Source organism: Callorhinus ursinus, unplaced genomic scaffold (genome assembly GCF_003265705.2).
Source record: "Callorhinus ursinus isolate GAN/ISIS: 27379988/994484 unplaced genomic scaffold, GSC_fseal_2.0 scaffold8, whole genome shotgun sequence".
Lineage (NCBI taxonomy): Eukaryota > Metazoa > Chordata > Mammalia > Carnivora > Otariidae > Callorhinus > Callorhinus ursinus.
Genome location: NW_027397070.1, coordinates 68,147,197 through 68,167,677, shown reverse-complemented (window position 1 = coordinate 68,167,677; position 20,481 = coordinate 68,147,197). Strand labels below are relative to the sequence as shown.

Genomic DNA, 20,481 nt, shown 5'->3' with positions numbered 1-20,481 from the left:
GGGCGGTGTGCGCCCCGGGGGCCGGGCGGGAGGGCTGGGTGTGGGGGCCCGGCGGGTCAGGGGCGCCGCTCGGCTCTGCCGGTGCGGGGGGCGCGCTGGCCCCGGCCCCGCGGCCCCTCGGGGCGTTCGGCCGGAGGCGGCGGCAGGTGCAGGGAGCGCCGGCCGCTCGGCGCCCGCCGGGTGGGGCCCGGGCCGCTCTGGCTTGCGCTGGGCGGCTGGGCGGCTGGGCGGCTGGGCGGCGTGTGCGGCCGGCCCGCGCTCGCGCTCCCTTCCTTCCTTCCTTCCTTGCTTGCCCGCCGTCGCCCGGGTGAAGGCTGTGTGGCTTCTGTGTTCCGCTCCCCAGACCTCAGGTGCTCGCCGGGGCGCTCGGGGACGAGTCCCTGCTTTTCTTCCTCACTTTCCAGTTATAAAAACAGGCGTTGAAAATAGGTCATCTTTCTTCCCACGCGCCCTGGCCGTGGTCCACACGTTCGGCGCCCTACTAGGGAGAAGAATTCGGTGCTTTGGAGTTTGTCATTCTGGCCTTAAACTCTTCTTCCTCGCGGCTCCGGCCGGGCGCTGCAACTCTGCCTTTGCCCCGCTTGTCCTCGGGGGACGGTAGCCGCCGGGTAGCGGGCGCCACTCGCTGCGCGGCCTCGCCCCCGCCGCTTGTCGACACGTGTAGGATCCCTTGCAGGGTATTGCTTTGCTTCTCCAAATGAAGGAGGTGGTGTTTGAAGAGCAAACATACTTTTGAAGTATGTTGACAGGTTACTTTTGCTTTTAAAACCCTCCGAAGAGTTAACCGTTTAGCGATGAATCTGCTCATGGCTTGATTGTGGTGGTTGATTACGTAGCCGTATGCGTTTGTCACAACTCGTAGAAGTGGACACCAAAAAGTGAATTTTACTGTTGTATAAATGGTACCTCTCCCCTGTTTTTCTTCTCGATGACCCCACTGGTATTTCAAAATTGAAATAACCAGTAATAATCTTGGAGAGGTTTTTCTTACTGTTTTAGGTGAATGCATTTAACTCAAGAATATAGTAAAATAGGGCGCCTGGGTGGCTCAGTCAGTTAAGCGTCTGCCTTCGGCTCAGGTCCTGATCCTGGGGTCCTGGGATCGAGCCCCGCATCGGGCTCCCTGCTCGGCCAGGAGTCTGCCTCTTCCCCTCCCTGTCGCTCATGCTCTCTCTCGCTTGCTCTCTCTCAGATAAGTAAATAAAATCTTAAAAAAAAAAAAGAATATAGCAAAATAAAAGCAGCTTTCCACTGTTAAAGTTTGGCAAGACTTTTGCTTGAACCATGATATATTATGTCTATGCAGGCTACTGTGCATGCAGTCCCGCCTTACCAAATTAGTCCCAGGGACTGCTGTGATTGATATTCTGGTCAAGTTCCAACAATTTAAGGAGGAGTTTTTCTCTGGCCCGAGAAAGTAGTTTGCAAAGCCAAGTTCTCAAACAGCTACAGAACAACCTCTTTATTGGAATTCCAAACAACCTCAGTTTTTAACCTTCTGCTACCCCTTCCTGTCTGCCCTCCTTTCTCTCAGTGTATTCCAAATTTTAAGTTAATGTCTGAAATGCAACTCTAGCCTGAGAGAGTAAAGTGGTTGCTGCTTCTCCTTTCTTCAGTTTGCTGACATCTCTTGGTGCTTTTGTTCCTGGTATGGGAATGATGTTGGACTTGAAGATTGAAACATTTATGCTGTGGAAATGAAAGTTTCTGTTCAGTTCTGTCAGTAAGAGTGCAGTAAGATTGTTAATAAGAAAGTAACACTTACTGAACTTCTCTTCCATTTGGTGAACGTTTTAAGTAGTTAAATCTTTGCTTTAGAAGCCCCTGGGAAATGAGGAAAATGTAAAGGTTGTACTCAAACATCTTCCCATTCTAAAGTTTAACCACTGGAAACTGTTTTTGTTATGAGCACTCACAACAGCCTCCTTAAAACTTGATGTTTTCATACCTAGAAGAGCATGAAAGATGACAGCTAGAGAAAAATGTCAACATTAGCACAACAGAGGTCTGCTGGTACCAGAAATATTTAGTAGACAATTACTGAATTCAGTAAAACCAGGTACACAGTTTGTACTATGTGGAATTTTAGAAGAAGTCGGAGTAAAAATCTTACTAGTGGAGGGTTACTCTGGATTCTTTTTTACTAGATGTCCGTTTACTTTGAGGCTTTCCAGTTTCTTAAAATGTTTGAATTACATGGTCTCCTTTTTTTATCTTTAATCTGAAGTAGCTTTTAGAAATGTAACTAATCATAGTGTATCTTTATGTGTGTGTGTAGTTTGATGACTATCTTCCACTGGGAAGTTTTTTCTTTAGAAACTGGTTTGCTTTTCCCTGGCTGCTGTGTGAGGTGCTTCTGTTGGGGGTGGGGACGAAGAGTTTCAAGTGTGTCTCTTCTCCTTGTACCTAAGTCCTGGGAATGGAGCCATGATTTTGTTCTCCTGTTAGAGGAGCAGAAGTCATTTATTACTATGGCATTAAACATTTTTAACAAGACAGTGAACATATCTTTATTCTTATGTCACTTGGGAAGTTGCTTGTGGCCTGTTGTTTTCTCAGTTAGCTAACATTATATTTGGGCCCATTATTTTACCATTGAAGACTATTTTGATTTGCTCTGCATCCTTTTTCTTTTGCTACAGTCGTAGATGTGTTTATTTTGGACATCGGTTCATTCCGAGTTCTGCTTAACCAGTTAAAAGTAATAAACTAAGGGTTCCTTGTTTTTACATTTTTCTAGGTTTCATTTTTGTTGCAGTCGCAGGTGTACCTTACTTGGCAAAATTGACTTCTGTACATTGGATTTCCTGACATCATCTTGTTTTCGTAGTCCTAAAATTGGAGATGTTAAATATTTTGATCTGGAAATAGAATTAATTTGCATAATGCTTATTAAAGTAAAATTGAAATTTTCACAAAATATTAATATATATAATGTTTGTACTAGAAAGGAGTTGAGCTTTTTTTTTTCTAAAGTTGCTTAATAGTGTTATGTAAAGAAAGCTTAGTTAGCAGAATTGGCAAGATTAGAAGTCCTACTTTTGTTGTTAAATTTATCCAGTAACTCAAGCCAGAGATTAGCTGTGTCGACTCTATTTCCATTTGGGGGTTTCCTCTAGTTTTTAGAAATAAACAGCTCTGAAACAAGAGGTATAAACACAAGTATTGCCAATTTGCAACTGAAATAAATTTGAATGGAAGAAAAATTCCAGATGATTATAAAATTCAAGTACCAAAGTTAAGACTTTGAAATTATTTCTTATTCTAGTACTTTCTAAGTAGAAGTTAATTAACAATCAGGATAAACCCAAGTGGAAGACAGGTCCAACCCTGAAGTTAAGATTTTGAAAGGGATCTGAGTGATAACTGATTACCAAGCCAAGTAAGATCCTAACCTGTTACTTGTCTAGCTTCAGTGATGGGGATGTGGAGGGTGGGTAGGGAAAAGGGACAGAGCAGAAAAAATGTTTTCACTCTTTTTCAGAAAGAACTAAGGAATTGTCCAGAGGATGTAGATAATCAGGTGTCTACATGGAACTCTTAATAAATGTGCAGTGTTTTAGGCTTATTACCTATCTATAATCCTGAATTTCACTTTTCAGTTTTTTTTAGGATATGTTTCATTAGAACATAGCAAGGTCTAAAAAATTATATGACTAAGTGGTTTAAAGGTTTCAGTCTCAGGAAATAGGCATGACTCTTCAATATCAATACTTTTCCAGTGAGTACAGTTAAAAGAAAGTAAGGATTAGTATTGAAAAATAACCACTGAAGTTGCTTCTGCCATATTTACTAATGATTAACAAAGTTTTCCATTTGTTGATTGTAATGACTTAGCATTGCTACATGTCATCGTCACCTGAGTGGTTATTGCAGTTTCTTGATCCACGACAAGAGTGTAGCATTGCAAATCTCAATATGGGCTATGTGCGATTGGGCAGAAGTTTATTTGGAAGTTTTGCTCATGTTTCACATTTAAGCTGAGGCCACTCCTGTTTATTTGGACAAAGCCAGCAAGATGGCTCTATACTTTAAAAGGTCAAAGAGGTAAAACCTTTACATAACATGTTTTACTACTGTAAGGGAATATTGTTATTTTGAACTTCAGAGGTGATAGCCAGCCTTCCAAGCCTTCACAAGTGGGTTGGTTTTGAGGTGAATCCATGAAACACTATTGAGTATCAATAAAGTTTGCCATCAAGATGTGTTGGTGAGGCTCTGCCACCAATTGAGCCTTCATCTTGCACAGAATTTATTAACCTCTCTGAACTTCAGCTCTCATCTGCAAGGTGGGTATAATATCTATATCTATTGTGTAAAATGCTTACCTCGGTTCCTGATAGAGTAAGTGCCGGATTGATGCAGTTATGATGAAGATGATCAAGTTGGGGACCTGCTATAGGTCACTGTGTGGCAGGGATGATGGTTTCAGTAATCTGGAAACAGTGTGATAGCATGAAAAATTGCATTTAGGTTCAGACACTCGTTTGATATAGCACATCTGTCTTGCTGATCAGTTTATGAAACAGGTTTTAGTTGATTACCATCTTACCCTAAAGGCTATGGGAGTGCGCATGTGTCACTCATCTGTGCATTTCAGATCAGATACTCAAGAAATGTGCACTGAACGATTGAATGCGCTCCTTTGTTTGCCTGACTCGTAGGAAAGCTAGGGCAGTCTCCAGCATATTAGTAAGATCCCCTTGATTTGAGCTCCAGGGGAGGCGATTCCCACAGAGCTGTGTCCCTCTCAGAGCTCATCCAAAGGGTTTTGTTGCCTTGGGAAAAAACTGTTCACCAAGGTGGTTTTGTCCACTTTTGAGAAGGGATATGCTAAGTCTGGAGAAGAGAAGGCTTTGTTGAGGGGACAGAAAGCGTCTTCGGAAATTTGAAGGAGTTGTTTCTTTTGAAAGGCGGAATTGGGAGGTGTCAGAGAGGATGGTGAACTTTCAGACCATGTGCTGGAGCGGCTCATGACATGGAGGGGGACAAGTGGCAGCTGACAGCAGCGCCCTGTGTGGGGAAGCAGAGGAGCACCCCCAGAACCACTCAGCAGCAGCAGGCCACAGGGGGCGCATTTCTTCTTGGCCATGACATGCTGCACCCTGCCTCTCCCAGGGGTTTTCAGACCTGAGTTTGCCAGTGGACGGCAAGGCACTCTGACACCTGTCATTGCTTCATGACCTTAGGTGTTGTTATTTTAAACATGTGCGAAGTGGAGCGTTAACACAGATAACCTCAAAAGTCTCTTCCAAACCTGGTATTCCACAGTTCTAGAATCTCGAGTCCTTATGGGAGGAATGTGGGTGGTTTGAAGGTAATTTCTTGACAGATTACAGCTGTTTCTTAACATTTTTCTATTTTATTTTAGAAAGAGATAATAGGAAATGATTATTCATGATACCAAATGATTCTTTGCTTTATGAGAGGTTTTTTTTCCCCCAACTTCCTTTAAATAGGAGCCTCATTTTAAGTGTATTTACAATTTAATTGAACAGCAGTTTAAAACTGAAACTCTTGTGTATTGAAAAGTCAATCAGAAATGGCTTAAGCGTTTCTAAAATTACCATGTAAATTAGTGGAAAATTAGCAAAAAACACTATAGAAAGCAAGAAACATCTGTATTTTTTTAAATCTCAAATTTGTGTATATCTATCTATCCCTGTCTATCCATCTATTTATATGACAGCCCAAATTGTTCTGTATAGAGATTGAAATTTACTTACATGTAACTTACAGGCCTTTATGCATCCCCCTACTTAAATAGCTACTGACTTGAAATTAATTCCACCTTCTTGCCTGCCTGCTTGCCTTCACTTCTTGGTACCTTTGAGTTGTGGCACATCAGCACCTCTTTTGATAGGGATTGGAATGATGGATGCTGGTTATCTATTTAAACTGGTAAAGTTCGTATGGCTTAAACCCACTGTAGGCCCTGCTACTGTATAGAGAGTGCATGTTTCCCACGTGCTAGCTCCAGTTGACATGGTCGCATGCAGTACTGGTCTGTGGATGCCTTCTCACTTTCTGTAGGACAGAAGACACTGCACAAATACTTTTCAGTTGGAGAGTGCTTTCATTTTCCTAAGCCATCATCCTGTAATCGGTATATTTAATTCAGAGTGTAGTGATCTGATCCTAATGGCCTGCCGGGTATTTTAGTGAGAATCTTTTCTTCCTGCACAAAGATTAGGCAGGCTCTCATACTCCCATCAAGTACATTTACAGCTGGGTTCCTGAGGTGGGAGGAGGAAGCCATAGGACAATTCTCTGCTTTAGTCAATCCAGCTGTAAAGTAGGGTAGATTCAGGATACATTGAAAAACAGATGCTGGGTTGGAGCTAAAATTTTCTGGTTAAATTGCCAAATAAGTGTAATCAAAAATGTTTATTTTATTTGTATTTAGTTGAAAGCAACTCAAGAAAAATACAGATTTATATACTTCTCATTTAGAATTAAAAAAAAAAATCCACCCAGCTGAAACCTATCTCAGTGTGTTCAGTGTACGTGAGCTAGACTTGGTAATAATGGGTAAAGTAGCTCCCTCCCTCACTGTCCCCCACCCATTAGCCAAGTTGTCTAAATGTGCTTTATCTTATTTCTCCTGACTTTTTATTCTACCATACAGATTATATATAAAATAACCACTTGCTTGGTCAGAAGTGGCTGGTGATTACAGATGCCAGTTCCTATTGGTCAGCAATTTAAATAATTAAATATTTTACAGTTTTATTTATTTTATGGTTTTCTAAAGTATTTTATCTACTAAGGGGAGAGATTGTTGGTGGACTTCCTAAATAGTTTATAGTGTCTTCAAGAGCCACATTTTGAGGATTCTGTAGATTTTTAAAATATCTTGATGGTGAAGAAACGTAGACATGTGTGAAACTCCTGGCTTCCTGTTTCTTTTCATAGATGCCCTTCCTTTGAACTATAACTGTTTGTAGAGTCCATTTGTCTATCAGTCCTGTATTGCTTTTCTGCTTAGTTTCTTTTGTCTTAAGTATTTTCTTTTTTTACTCTGTACTTTGGTTTGTCTCCAGGTAATTCCATAAGAATTTGTAAATGATACCTGATTTCAGTCTGAACTTTGGGAAAAAAACTTTCAATTAGTGTTGTACCTTCTAGGTAATATTTGGAATTTAACTTGTGTGTGTGTGTGTGTCTGTGTGTGTGTACATGTGTACACATATTTAATTTAGACATCTTTATACTTGTATAAGTATTTGAAATAAATATTGAAAATAAATATTTGGTCTCTGTAGGAACTTGATGAATTTCTAGTAGTTTTTTTCCAGTGGGGGCATAAAGGATGCTCAGGCTACCTGTTTGTTCATTTGTTGAAACCTGGAATCTAGCCCCAGATCAGCTGAAATCACAATGAAAATTATTCATTATGTGAAACACATTCTTGAATCGTAAATGAAAAGGGTAGGTAGTTATTTCTAATCCATAATGTGGAGGAAATCTTCATTAGCTAAAAAAGGCAGACGGGGGTTGAATTTAGGAAACCACTCAGACTGGATTCTAACACCTTTAACGCTAACTGCATCTTAAAGTTTAGTCATGTTTCTTTAATTGTACTTTATCTCTTGCCCCTTTCTGTTCAGCTACTTCTCTTAGGTCTTTGAGGAATTACCCATGCTGTGAGTCTTGGTTCCCCACCTCATCATCCTTGACGCCTGCAGGGCTGGCCTGCCTTCATTTTGTGTTCTCTAGTGGCTGGCATAGTCCTAGGCACATAGACGCAGGAGAGCTTGTTTAATGGAGTGCATGCATCTATATTCAGAGCCTGCCTATATGCTGGGAATGATACAGGATTTTAGGTTTGAAGCTGTGGGTCCATGGTTTGGTGGTTGTGGGCTCTTGGCCAAGTCACAGCCATGTTTAAGCCCCCCAACATGGCTGTCATCAGCGCTGGCCTGTGCCGGCTGGGGCGGGGGGTGTATCTGGCCAGTGTGGAGCGCCCTGGTCATGATGGCCCACAGAGTTTCAAGCTGTGTTTGGGCCATAACTCTTTTTTTTTTTTTTTCCTGTTGGAAGTGGACTGGTTCCTGCTTTGTTGCTTTCTAAGAGACCAAAGACACTTAAAAAATTTGGATTTGTATTTATCAGAGATTTTCTGTTGTGAAAATATCCAAAGCTTTTCTAATGATAAACTATGGACTCCCAAAAGAAACTATCTTTTAATTTTAAGGGTAAATTCTGTGTATTTCATGTATACATAAAAATTTACAACACTATTTTTAAGAGTCATCTTAGGTCTTTAGCAGAGGTAGATAAATATTTAGTAAATGTTGCATTTTGACTACTGTTTTATTCACTGGTGGGAGAATATACGGCAGTGGTTCTCTGACACAAAATCTTATTGTTGTGATGGGAGATAGACTTTACCCATGAGTAACACTGATGTATCCAAATATGATATCTAGAGATTTTCATTCCTTCAACAAGTATTTGACCTTCACCTGTGTCCATGGCACCGTGCTGGACCCTGTAGGTAATTTAGAGATGGAAACTTTGGGTTTTTTCTGCCGTGAGACAGCGGGCAAAATAGGCACATCAGTAACATAGACTGTGGTATGTGAGCCTCTGGAGGCTCTGGAGCTGGGCTCCAGCAGTGCAGGGAGGGTGACCTTAGGCGAGAGGTGGGGTCTTAGCCGAGATGTAGAGACACGTGTTCACCCTGGGGTAAAGGCATACAGGCCTCAGTGATGGAGGAAAGAGTGAGGGTGAGCAAATGACAGCCAGGCCAGGGGCGGAGGGAGGGCAGTGTGTGGGGAGCTGGTGGACTGTGACAGGGCCCGATGGTCAGTGGGGTGAAAAGAAGTAAATGTGTATACTTCTGGGTATACTTTAGCTAGGGATGTCCTACAGAAACTAGAAGAATTGGTGCCAAACCATATCTAATCTCGAGGTAAATGCATGTCGCAGACATCGATGGTTGTGCAAGCTCAGAAGATTGGCTGCTGGGCTATAGAACTGGGTACAGAGAACCCTACCCTTTGGAATCCTGAGTTCATTCAAACTGAAGGCTGGGCGACAAGCCCATGACTACCTCTGATTCAGTGCACAGGGGCCCAAGCTTGGTGGGGACTCCCAGGCAGAGCAAGTCCAGGGCAGCTGGGGAGCTTTCCAGGAGGGGGTCAGTGCAAACCTGGTTTCTGGGAGGACAGATTAAGACCTGGCCTGGACCTTGATTCTGTACCCTAGGGAGGTACATTCACTGGGGAGACAGACAACCCCCTCAACCTTAATTAAGATGAAGTGAGTTAACGTCTCTGTGTAAGATTCTTACTGCCTTTCCCAAGCAAGCTGCTTTCTCTCCAGTAGGGTCTATATCCCTGTGGGAGGGAAGCAGTCCGGAGAGAGTTGCAAAAGACTGAATCTCAAGGTAAGCCAAGACTTTAGCATCTATTAATCGCCTTGAACTTGGCTTGTTCTTACTGACTTTCATGGGTTCAGTCTATGAAACGAATCGAGGAGCCTAGAATTTCCTCAAGGACATTGGGGATGTTTTTTGGCTGCATCTTTACGTTTGTGAAACATTTTGTCAGGAGAAGACAAAGGGGGTAGTGGAGGATAGCTTCTTTCCAGAAAGTGGGGAGAGCGAGCAGATCCCTGGAGTGTGCCGTGTAAAGGGGTGATGGGTAGAGTGAAGGCAGGTGAGTAAAGTGGGGTGGGGCATGAAGGACCTCGAGGGCTGTGCTGGGGAGGTAGGACCACCCTGTGAGCTGTGCAGAGACCTTGTGCTGAGCAAAAGAAGCCTACATGTTTGTGATATGAAGTTCAGGAACAGAACAAACTAAGTGATGGTACTGGAGTCAACGCGATGGTCCCTTGCTGGGGATGGCTGTGACTGGGAAGGGGCCCGGGAGGCTCGGTGAGTGCTAGTACCTTACTGGAAGTGCTACCCAAGCACCTAGCAAGCGGTGCACTTTATACCTCCACTTATAAAGGCTAACTGTCCACGTGTGGTGGGAAGGAGATTGGAGGCGGGGAAAAAGAAGCCGGAAAGTTAGAAGGAGCTGGACGTGAGGGTCTAGCTGGGTGTGGCTTCAGTCAATGTCTCTGTAAACACTCCCCCGGCCTTTGAAGGCTGTTGTCCATGTACCTGCTCTCCCCAGTGCTAATTGACGGATGTGTTTGGAAATTTGGCCTGCATTGTATTTCTATGCCTATTACTCATTTCTAAAAGCTGGCAGTTTTCTGGCTTAAGGAAAAGACATCTTGAGAACAGTTGAGTTTTAAGTATTCAATGGCAGAGTATTACTGCCAAGGGAATCTGTTGTGTTTTCAAATCATTGTGACCAAATCTTTAATGGCCTCTCACCTGCGGCAGGAATTAACACATTTTTCTTAATGTTCCAAGGAGATTGAAACTTGGGTAGGAGTTTCAGCAATACAGATTTTGACCTAAGAGAGCTGCCCAAAGGAGGCAGCGCTTTTCCCTGGGAGCTCATGAGCACCCTATGCAGAGAGCCTGCTGTGTGCTGGGTTCTGGGCTGGAAGTTGGGGACACAAATAGAAATAGGACAGGGTGCCTCAAGGAGCCTGTTACCCGGGAGGAAAGCCAGTGTGTGAGCAAGTCTTGCAGTGCAGTGAGATCCAGTGGTAGAAGAAGTGGTACAGAGGAGGGCGTATTACAGCTAGGGGGATCAGGAAGAGGTGATACCGGCAGGGCTTGTAGAGGAAGCAGGCTACTGAACACCTGACTCATGTATTGCAGGTAAGGGGTGGAGTGGGACAGATGGAGGGACAGGGCACGGAGGCACGAGATGACACCTGTATGAGGGACTGGGCGCCGTTGGTGGTGGTGGAGCCAGAAGTGCTAGGGCAGGGATGGCAGCGTGGGGCAGATGTAAGTGGTAGCGATGGGCTTGGCCACAGAGACCTGTAAGAGGCTAGTGTTACAGTGTAAACGAGAGATGAATTCAGGAGGTGGGCAGGAGCAGATAGCGGGCAGTTGGCCACATCCAGGGGTGTGGGCCCTTGGCAGGGTGTTGTTGGATGTCACGTCTGGAAGACCTTCTAGCCCTCCTGCCCCCTGCAGTGCCCTGTGCTTTTGCTCTGCGTTTAAACAGAGGCAGTAGGGCAGTGGCCAAACTTGAGAGTCACACAGATCTGAGTTCCAGTTCTAGCTTCATTTCTTACCTAATGTGTGACCTTGGACAAAGCTGAAGGACTTCACCTTTCTGAGAATGCCATCTAAAAGATGAGGGTATGATCTGAGGCGCCTGGGTGGCTCAGTCGGTTGAGCATCCGACTCTTGTTTTGACTCAGGTCATGACCTTAGGGTCGTGGGACCAAACCCCACATCAGGCTCTGCACTCAGGGTAGAGTCTGCTTGGGGATTCTCTCCTTTTGCCCCTCCCCCTACTCATTCGCGCGTGCATGCGCACTCTCTCTTGAATAAATAAATCTTAAAAAAAAAGATGAAGCTATGATCTACTGATAGAGGGTCTAGGAAGATCAAATGAGGAGATTATCTTAGCCCAGCACCTGGCAGAGCATAAGCACTGCATGCATACAGGGTCACTGGTGCTGTTTTAATTGATGATCATTATCTCAAGACAGGTATCTACATGCTGGGAGTGATGGGAATCCGGTAATCCCTGCAGGAAGACCTGGGGGGAGGTAGGGGTCTGCGGACAGAGTGAAGAAGCCTGTTTGGTAGTGGGTCCCCACGCTGTGGGGGCTGGTGTAGGAGAACATGGCTGTCTCGGGCTCACTTTCCCCAGGCCTGCTAGGAGAAGGCGAGGGTCCTGGAGTGCCTCATCAAAGTGATGTTTTCAAGTTGTTTGGAGCCTGACATGCAAAAGACTTGCAGGCAGGGCTGAAGGGAGAGGCCAAGCAAGCCCATCACCAACAGTGGCCAGTTTCTGTGGTTCTTCCTGCAGAGCTGTATTTGGAAGTGTAAAGTCCTTTCCAAGGGGGGATCTGGGGATGGGTAAAATAGAGGAAGGGGATTAAAAGGTACAAACTTCCAGTTATAAAATAAGTCACAGAGATGTAACATACAGCCTAGGGACTATAGTTAATAATACTATAACAGCTTGGCATGGTGACAGACGGCAGGTAGACTTGGGATCACTTTGTAGCGTGTACAAATGTTGAATCACTATGTTGCACACCTGAAACTAATACAATATTGTATGTCAGCTACCCTTCCAAAGAAAGAAAGAAAGAAAAGAATTAAAAAAAAAAAGTCACCCCCCTAAAAAAAGTCTTTCTTTCTAGACTTGTGGGTAGTTTTGGTTATCTTGGGGTCAGGTTCAGTGGTTCTCCGCAGAGAGCCCGAGATGCGGAGAAGAGCAGCTGGTGCTCCGATCAGGCTGTGCCTTCACTCTTGGCCATGAGCAAGTGCACGTGGGGAGCGTTATTCTCTTTTAAGAGGCTAGTCCTTCACTTCAGAAAAAGCCGCTTAAGCTCTTCCTCCTTCTACCCCCACCCCCATTTATTTATTTTTTTTCTGCTTCTGATCTCAGAGCAACTAATTCCGTGCTGCAAAGGTTGTTGCAGATACTTCTTACCTGTTTCCTTTGATTCTGGGATGATGTGCACTGTGCATCGCACGCTGTTTTAGAAGGCTTGTTAGACACATGAAGTTACATGTTATATTTCACACCTTAGAGACAGAAGAAACATATCCTGGCCCTTTGAGGTAGGCGGTTTTCCATTATGTTAGCACACGGGCCCATGCCCTTACTTCCGATGCAGCCAGGGATCATCTCTATAATGGGAGAGTATGTCTTTCAAAGCTTTTATCCCATCCCTTCTGGTTCCCCGTTGAGGTGACGTGTAACTTGTAAGAGGCATCGTGGTGTTGGTTATTAATCAGCGTGTGGGTTGCTGCAGTAGCTACTTGGCTGGGTACTGTCCATCTCTGCTGGGCTGTCGTCCTAAGGCGCTTCTCTCTACGCCTCAGGCAGCCTTTGTAGCCCTCCTGCAGGGGGCGGACTCTCAGCCCCCCACTGCTCCCTGGCCACCTCCCGACCTCTTGAGCCAGGCCCCTTTCCTCCTGGGGGGGGGCTCCCCCTGGGGCGCGCTCGTGCCTCCCCCATTCCTTTCCTGGCCTCTGAATCTCCCTACCCTCTCTTACCCTCTCTTCACACATCCTGATCCCTTGCTTTCCTCAAGGCGCATCTCGAAATCATTGTGCTGGAGCGTTTTCTGATGAGTCGTCTCACAGAGCCTGTGCCCGGCGTGCTGTTGGTGTGTTTATGTCCCGCGTATGTATGCCTCATCTGCTTATACAATATTGTGGTCACTTCTCACCCAAGGCTCGTGGGTGGTCAAGGTGCCGCGCTGGGGGTGCTGGGAGACCTTGTTCCGGTGTAGGATCTGCCATCGCCTTCCCGTGAGACCCTGGGCAAGGCACCTTGAGTTTTCCAGTGAAACAAACCCACAGAGTTAGAGCAGCTCTCTGAGGCTTCTTTGAGCTCCCACACGTCTTCAGCGTTTGTCCTGAGAGCCTAGTTTGCCGCTTGTGGTGCAGTTGCTCTTAACGGGAAATGATTCTTCCAAAGCAAAGCGGGGAGAGGAGATGGAGGTTTTTGTGCCCATATAGCAGTTTGTGATACACGCGTGTATATGCATCTTTATCTGTGTAGTGTCATGGAGTAAGCATTTGAGCATACACAGTAAAAATCTGTGTAACTTGACAACATTCCAGAGTAAAATTTGCCTCTCCTGTAGTTTTTGTGGGTGAAAAGGAATGAACTTTTCTTCCAGAGACTACAAAGCAATTTTTTTTTTCTTTAGAGAGCCTCCAAATACTAATATTTGGTACACATTTCTTTTTCTGGAAGGAAACTTCAGAATATGGCACTCATGAGGTAAGATGCTAGCATCTTGAGGCTAAGCCACTGCTGTGCCACATTTTATTACTTGATTTGATTCTTTGGAAATGTAACACTTTTTGTCTTTTCTCTCCTCTGTAGTTGGAAAATGGGTAAGAAGAGTCGAGTGAAAACGCAAAAATCAGGCACTGGTGCTACAGCGAGTGTGTCACCGAAGGAAACCTTGAACTTGACTAGTGAGCTGTTGCAGAGTAAGTTCCGCCCTGGGCTTCCCGCCCTCCCGTGGGGCTTTGTGCCTTCACACCTTCGCGTCCTTGGGCTACGCAGGACAGCCTCTGGCCCGGGGAGGCAGGAAGTGAGACAAATCCCAACTCGTTAGCCACGTGACCTGGGCACATGTCAGAACTTCTCTGACCCGCCGTCTCCCCGTTCCATAAAGCTGGGGATATTGGTCGTGGGTAGTGATGAACGAGGGCTGGATGAAACAGCGAACCGCCCGGAACATGGGCTTCCCTGGGCTCCGGTGGGCAGGGACCTACTCGACTACCTCGGGCAGATCATGCCACCCCGCCGAGTCCTGGTGTCCACAGCCGTACGTACAGCCTGCCTGGGGAGGGGGAGGGCCGCGCCAGCTGTGGCGCATAAAGGTGCGCCGTGGCCCTCAGGCCCAAGGTGAGCACGGCAGGCCTCTCAGAGCAGACCTTTGGAACTCTGCCCCCTTGTTAGAGTGGCTCCCCTTTCGTTTTAGTGATTCAGTAATAGTTTTCCAATTTCTTGGCTCAAGGAAGTTAAATATCTGTTAAGTGCCGGTACTTGCTTTAATACATTAGTGTAAATTGGTAAGTTCTTTTCTTAATGGTGAATTTAAATGGGTGCTATGTAGTTTTCAAACTTAGCTGTGGTCACTGTACTAACTCACTCCATTGTCTCGTTTTCTTTGCCCCTTCTGTTCAGATTATGTGACAGGCTAAACCCCACGTAAAAATTTAGCTTTCTCTTCCCGCCAGAAGCAGGCAGCAACCGAGTCGGGGTCAGGTCCTTCCCCAAGTGCTCCTGTGGACTCCTATGACCCCTGTGGCCCACAGAGCGGTGTGGGCCCCCCATAGAGCACTGAGGTACTGACTGCTTACCACCTCTCTCCTGCACTGGACTGCGGGCAGCTTGAGGACAGGCTCTGTCTTCTTGTATTCCAGGGCCTTAGTCAGGACTTGTTGATGGAAGGATGACTGGTTAACCTTAATAGTTATGAGTCAGCCCATGCGTTATGACTTGTTAGTGTTAATTGTTTACCACATACACTCTTTTCCTCAGAGAACAAAGGTGGCCGTGGGAAGAAGGCTCTCTCTTTAAACTCATACAGTTGTTGAAAAAGGAAAGAGCTTGCTGATAGGCCGGGTGCCCAGGGCACAGCCTTCCAGAACCACCAGCACCAGTCTCGAGTGCTGGTCTTTGCTTCTGGCCCTACAGCAGAGTCTCAGCTTCCTTTTGAGCAGTGACTGTGCCATCTCATTTTTTGACTCCCCCAGAGTGCTTAATATAGAGCCTTACACATGGATGTGCAATGTTTGTTGAGTAATTTTCCTTATGTCCAACTTAACTGGTTCCTTTAGAGAGCCATTGTTCTAGGATTTAACTAGAAAGAAATGTTGACTTTTAAGATGACCTTTTTTTTAAATCCATCTAGAAGAGTTTTCAGGGAAATGTTTTGCATTTTTAGCCTAGCTTTTTAGATTTTCCCATGTTCAAGTATATTCTGAGGAGAATTTCTGAACAGCAAGTGTAAGAGAGTTGCAAGCTCAGTGCTCACACTTAGGTACGGGGGTCCCCGTTTAGTAAAGTGGCATGTGGATGGGTTCGGAGGGTTTATATGCTTTGAAAAGTATACCTGGTTAGTACTTCCCACGTTTATCAGCATGGCTGTGGTATCTTTGTCCTTTAAAAGTAAACCAGGAGCGGTAACAAAACCCCAGTCCTCTTTGTGCTGAAGACTAGCTGGTTGAGTTGAAAGCAAGCAGTAGTTGAGTGCCATGGCTTTTGTGTTACAGAATGCAGTAGTCCCGCACCTGGCCCAGGAAAGGAATGGGAAGAGTATGTGCAGATCCGGTCTCTAGTTGAGAAAATACGAAAAAAACAAAAAGGTACATTTTCTAGAATAATCTTATTTTAATAAAATCATTTAGAGACTTGGCACAAGTCAGAAATGTTTTGAGGTTATGTGAAAGTCTCGGTGTCATTCCTGCCTGTGGAAGGTCACAGTGGAAGGGGCTTGGAATTTGGGAGAGCTGTACTGGGAAGCTGTCCCAGGATCTGTCCCATTTCTGAGGTGCTGCTACCTGCTTTGGAAGGGTAAGAATAGGGGAAAAGTGTGTGTATCTAGGGACTAAAATGACACAACTTTTGGGGCGCCTGGGTGGCTCAGTCGGTTAAGCATCTGCCTTCAGCTCAGGTCATGATCTTGGGGTCCTGGGATCGAGCCCCATGTTGGGCTTCCTGCTCAGCAGGGAGCCTGCTTCTCTCTCTCCTTCTGTCCTTCCCCACCACTCTTTCTCTCTCTCAAATAAATTAAATCTTTAAAAATAAATAAAATGACACAACTTTTATTTATTTATTTTTTACAAAATATATATTTAGATCTGTTTTTCCACATTGTGTTTCCTTGAGGGTTTGAGGTCAGTACATAATGCCATGAGGGGTCAACACACAAATATACACTAATAGATTAATGTCTTCACAAGATTTATGATGAACTCAAACTCCTCTTGGTTAAATAAGAGATGTAGTTCTATTTCTGAAGCTCTGTTTTTACAGGGTGTATTCAGTAGGCGTCTTAATGATTCTCAGCCAGGCCAGCGACGGGGCCAAGTGTCAGCTTGGAAAAGCCTATTCAATATACCTATTGTTTTTGTTCTGTAAAGCACAAAAAATAAAGATTGGTATGCAGGGCCACATGGGAGGTGGAAGGAGAAAACATAATAAGGAGCCTGCGTTTAAAAGGGTGAGAAGAACCTTCTTAGACTCCATTTTTATTTACTGCCATGAAAATCAGAAGAGGGTTTGGTTTTTTATTTGCTCTCTGAGGTTTTATTGCGCTCCCGTGTACTTCTACAAACATGCAGTCTTTAGCTTAGATGGTCTCGAACCCCAGATGGTGACGGGTTCCTTTATAATGTGGTTCTTTGCTCTAAATGGTAGACGTGCCAATCCTGGCTCACCAGATCTATAGCAGGACAGTTTTTGTATGTCCTGAGCGTTTGTTGTTAGCAGAGATGGCTAACTACAACTCACACTAAGGTTAGAGCATTCCTGAATTCTCAGCAAAGAGTGACTTCTGTCTCAGAATGTCCCTAACAAAATCAGCTTTCTGCGTATGCAGTGTGGCACAGCCCTGTGCCGGGCTGTCCTGCTGCAGAGATCCGGGTGACTGCTGATGGTGTCGTGTTGGCGTGGCCGCGGGCACCTGGGCTGGGCTCCACACCCTGCTCCTCACGTTTGTGAAGTTCCTGTTCCTCTCCTTTTATTTGTCAAATAAATCTTGGTTTTTCCTCTGTGTGGCTTTTCAAATAACACAACGCCTAAGAATCTCCTACCCAAACTGAATCAGTCCCACCGGTCAAGTTCTCCCTCCTTCCCACCCGCTGGTCTGATCCCTGTCCCTCCCTCCATCCTTTGTTGTGTTTTCATTATTTGTTTTTAAGAAATACATGTTGCAGATGTAGCTGAAGCCCCATGCTTCTATCCCAGTCCCTTTTTGGCCCCCTTGGGAGTTTGTCTTGACCGAGAATATTTTTCTACCTCTTGTATAACCCCATAAGCAAGTGGTATTTTAAAATTTTGCATAAATGCTATCAGAGCACTTGAATTTTTAAAGATTTATTTATTACTTGAGAGAGAGAGCATGTGCGCGCATGTGAGAGAGGGGAGGGGCAGAGGGAGAGCATCTCCAGCAGACTTCCTGCTGAACTCAGAGCCCGAAATGAGGCTCCATCTCAGGACCCCGAGATCATGAGCTGAAACCAAGAGTCAGACGCTTAACCAACTGAGCCACCCAGGCGCCCCAGAACACTTGAAGCTTTAGAAACACGGTGTTCTATTTTGTTTTCTTTGTAGATACATATGATCCAGCTCATTCAAACTGTTCAACAGAATTCAGTTGCAGAGCTGTCCAGTTTTGTGCTCTTAGAATCAAGCCTGTAGTGCTCATCCTTATACACACTTCCTGTGTGCATGTCAGCTACAGATTTCTATGTTCTGGGAATTCTGCGGAAGCAAAGCTGCCTATGAGACACAGCATGCTGGACTTAATGTGGGGGGGGGGTGGCTGCTGTTATGTGTGAGGTGGTGAAGCCCTCCCCTTTCTACTGAGTCACCTCACAGAACCCAGTAGTCAGTAGCTCTATGTCCTGGGCTCAGCAGACTCTTCTCTGCAGCTGACGAGGGTTTAGGATTGTACTTCGCCTTTCCTGCCACTAGTTAGGATATGTACTGTGACTGTTCTGTGATTTGTTTTTGTGTTGTTTTGTTTTTCTTTCCTTGTGATTTCTCCTTTTGTCCATGGGTTATTTAGAAATGTTCTGCTTAATTCCACATTTTTGGGAATTTTCAAGATTTTTTTCGTTGATTCTAATTTGATTATGTTGTCATCAGAGAACATTGTATGATTTCAGTCCTTTCCAATTTATTTAAACAATTTTTAAACCAGTTTATTTTTTAAGCTTTTCTTTTTAAGATTTTTTTTTAAAATTAAAGCCTAACTGCCATACAGTATTGTATGAGTTTCAGGTGTACAACACAGGGAGTCGATACTGCATACATTACAAAATGGTCACCCCCGTAAGTCTCGTTACCTGGTGATGAGTTTTGATTTCAAGATTGGAGCGTTATCACTATTTCCAGTGTGTGTTTTTTAGTTTCTGAGAGCAGAAAGAATGATATGGGTCCTAAATATAGCTCTTGTTTTCTGACACATGGATTGAAACAGGTCTGTCTGTTACTTTTGATGGAAAAAGAGAAGATTACTTCCCTGACCTAATGAAGTGGGCCTCTGAAAATGGAGCCTCTGTTGAGGGTTTTGAAATGGTCAACTTCAAAGAAGAGGGCTTTGGTTTGAGAGCCACAAGAGACATCAAGGTGAGTTTTGATCCCTTGTTCCGGGAGCCCTCGGTGTGCTTGGATTGTGCCGCAGGGCGGGCACAGGATGGGGAGACAGGTGTCTGGGCTGATTCTGACTCAGGGGCAAGCAGGCAGTGCACCGTCAGCACTCTGCTTCCTGCTGCAGGGTGTCCGGGCTGACCAGGGGCCTGGCAGAGCCTTACCAGTGTTCTAGGCAGCCCCTTCCGGTCTGTCTTCTCTGGGAGCCATGCTGCTAACCAGTGACCTGGGGCAAGTCAGTTCATGTTTCAGAGCCTCTGTTAGGAGACCACAGAACATGCCTCACAGGATTCTAAGACTTCAGGAGAAGGATGTAGGCTCAGGCGGTTGGGGGGGGCACGTAGGACCTGTGACAGAGTGGGTGTGCAGGGGGGTGGGTTGGAGTGGAGGGTGGGCAGTGTCCAGGCTCAGGCGGTTGGGGGGGGGGCGGGCGGGGCGTGGGAGGGAGGGGGTGGGCGGGGGGGTGGGTTGGAGTGGAGGGTGGGCAGTGTCCAGGGTGCTTACTTGTTTTCTGGAGCGGGATCTGAGTGGTTGGCAGTGCCACCTACTGACACTGTACCACCAGAGCTGAAAGGGAAAGAAGAAGAGCAGTATACACCTGGTAAGGGACAAATACTTTTCCTCTGCTCTGGGTCCTTCCTTCCAGATGAAGGGAGCAGCAGTACCCTGACATTCCCAGCCTCTCTCTGCCCCTCACTCGTGCCTTTCTGAAAGAGGAGGCGTAACCTAATCTGTTTGAAGATTTGGGAAGAAGGAACCAGTCTTGGCCTGTTTCTTGGTGGGAGCTGGTTGCCCATATGCATCCATTGTGCTCTCTCCGCTGTGTGCTTTACAGGGCAGGCCACACGTGGGGAGGCCCGTGGGGCTCCAGTTCTGCCTGTAACTAGGTGGGGGAGTTGGTCTAATTCTGGGATTCAGTAGGTGATATTTTGGGTGACCATCTGTTGTAGTCTTGTGTCTCTCGCAGCGGGTTCAGAACTTGGATGGAGGAAATGAGTGTTATTTATTCGGGCCCCCTCAAACCTCAGGCAACGTTTTTGGTCAAGTTTAGTTAACCTTTCATTGATAAGTTGATAAACCATATGCCAGTTTATTAGATGGCTATTAAGTGTCTAGTATATGAATAGTACCTTGCTCAATATTATACCAGCCTTCCAAAAAAACTGAGGTTTCTTCCTTCATGATGTTTATAATCTCTATCTAGTAGGAGAAGAGACACACATAAACAGAATCCAAATGGTAGACATTGGCAGAAGGCAAGAGTAACCAGGATGTCACACATTCTTCTCATGTATCAGAGAACCATCATTCATGTGGATGCTGCCCCAGTTATTTTAACTGTGGTCTGTCTTCACCGTGTGCATTTTTTAAGCTTTATTGAGGTATAATTGGTAAAAAAATACTGCACATATTCAATGTTGACATTGTGATGGGTTGGACGTGCGCACACACCCATATCGTCACCACAATCGAGGCACTTGTCTTCGCATGTTTTAAGCAGTATAGGACATATACAGCACATACCAAAAAG

At 45.2% G+C, this 20,481-nt stretch overlaps 1 protein-coding gene across 2 annotated transcripts in view; it reads left to right on the top strand.

The window, feature by feature from the left end:
* Window positions 1–13,213: 13,213 nt before the first annotated feature.
* The window catches only part of SETD3 (SET domain containing 3, actin N3(tau)-histidine methyltransferase), a 63,956-nt gene continuing 56,688 nt past the window's right edge, over window positions 13,214–20,481 (top strand). The window contains exons 1-5 of one of the 2 annotated variants that reach the window (XM_025869379.2): window positions 13,214–13,232; window positions 13,765–13,838; window positions 13,944–14,053; window positions 15,848–15,940; window positions 18,781–18,929. In XM_025869379.2, the coding sequence (XP_025725164.1) occupies window positions 13,825–13,838; window positions 13,944–14,053; window positions 15,848–15,940; window positions 18,781–18,929 (366 nt within the window). In that variant the 5' untranslated portion in view covers window positions 13,214–13,232; window positions 13,765–13,824. Of the gene's footprint in view, window positions 13,233–13,764; window positions 13,839–13,943; window positions 14,054–15,847; window positions 15,941–18,780; window positions 18,930–20,481 lie in introns of those variants that run through there. The other variant, XM_025869380.1, reaches the window with a different exon arrangement.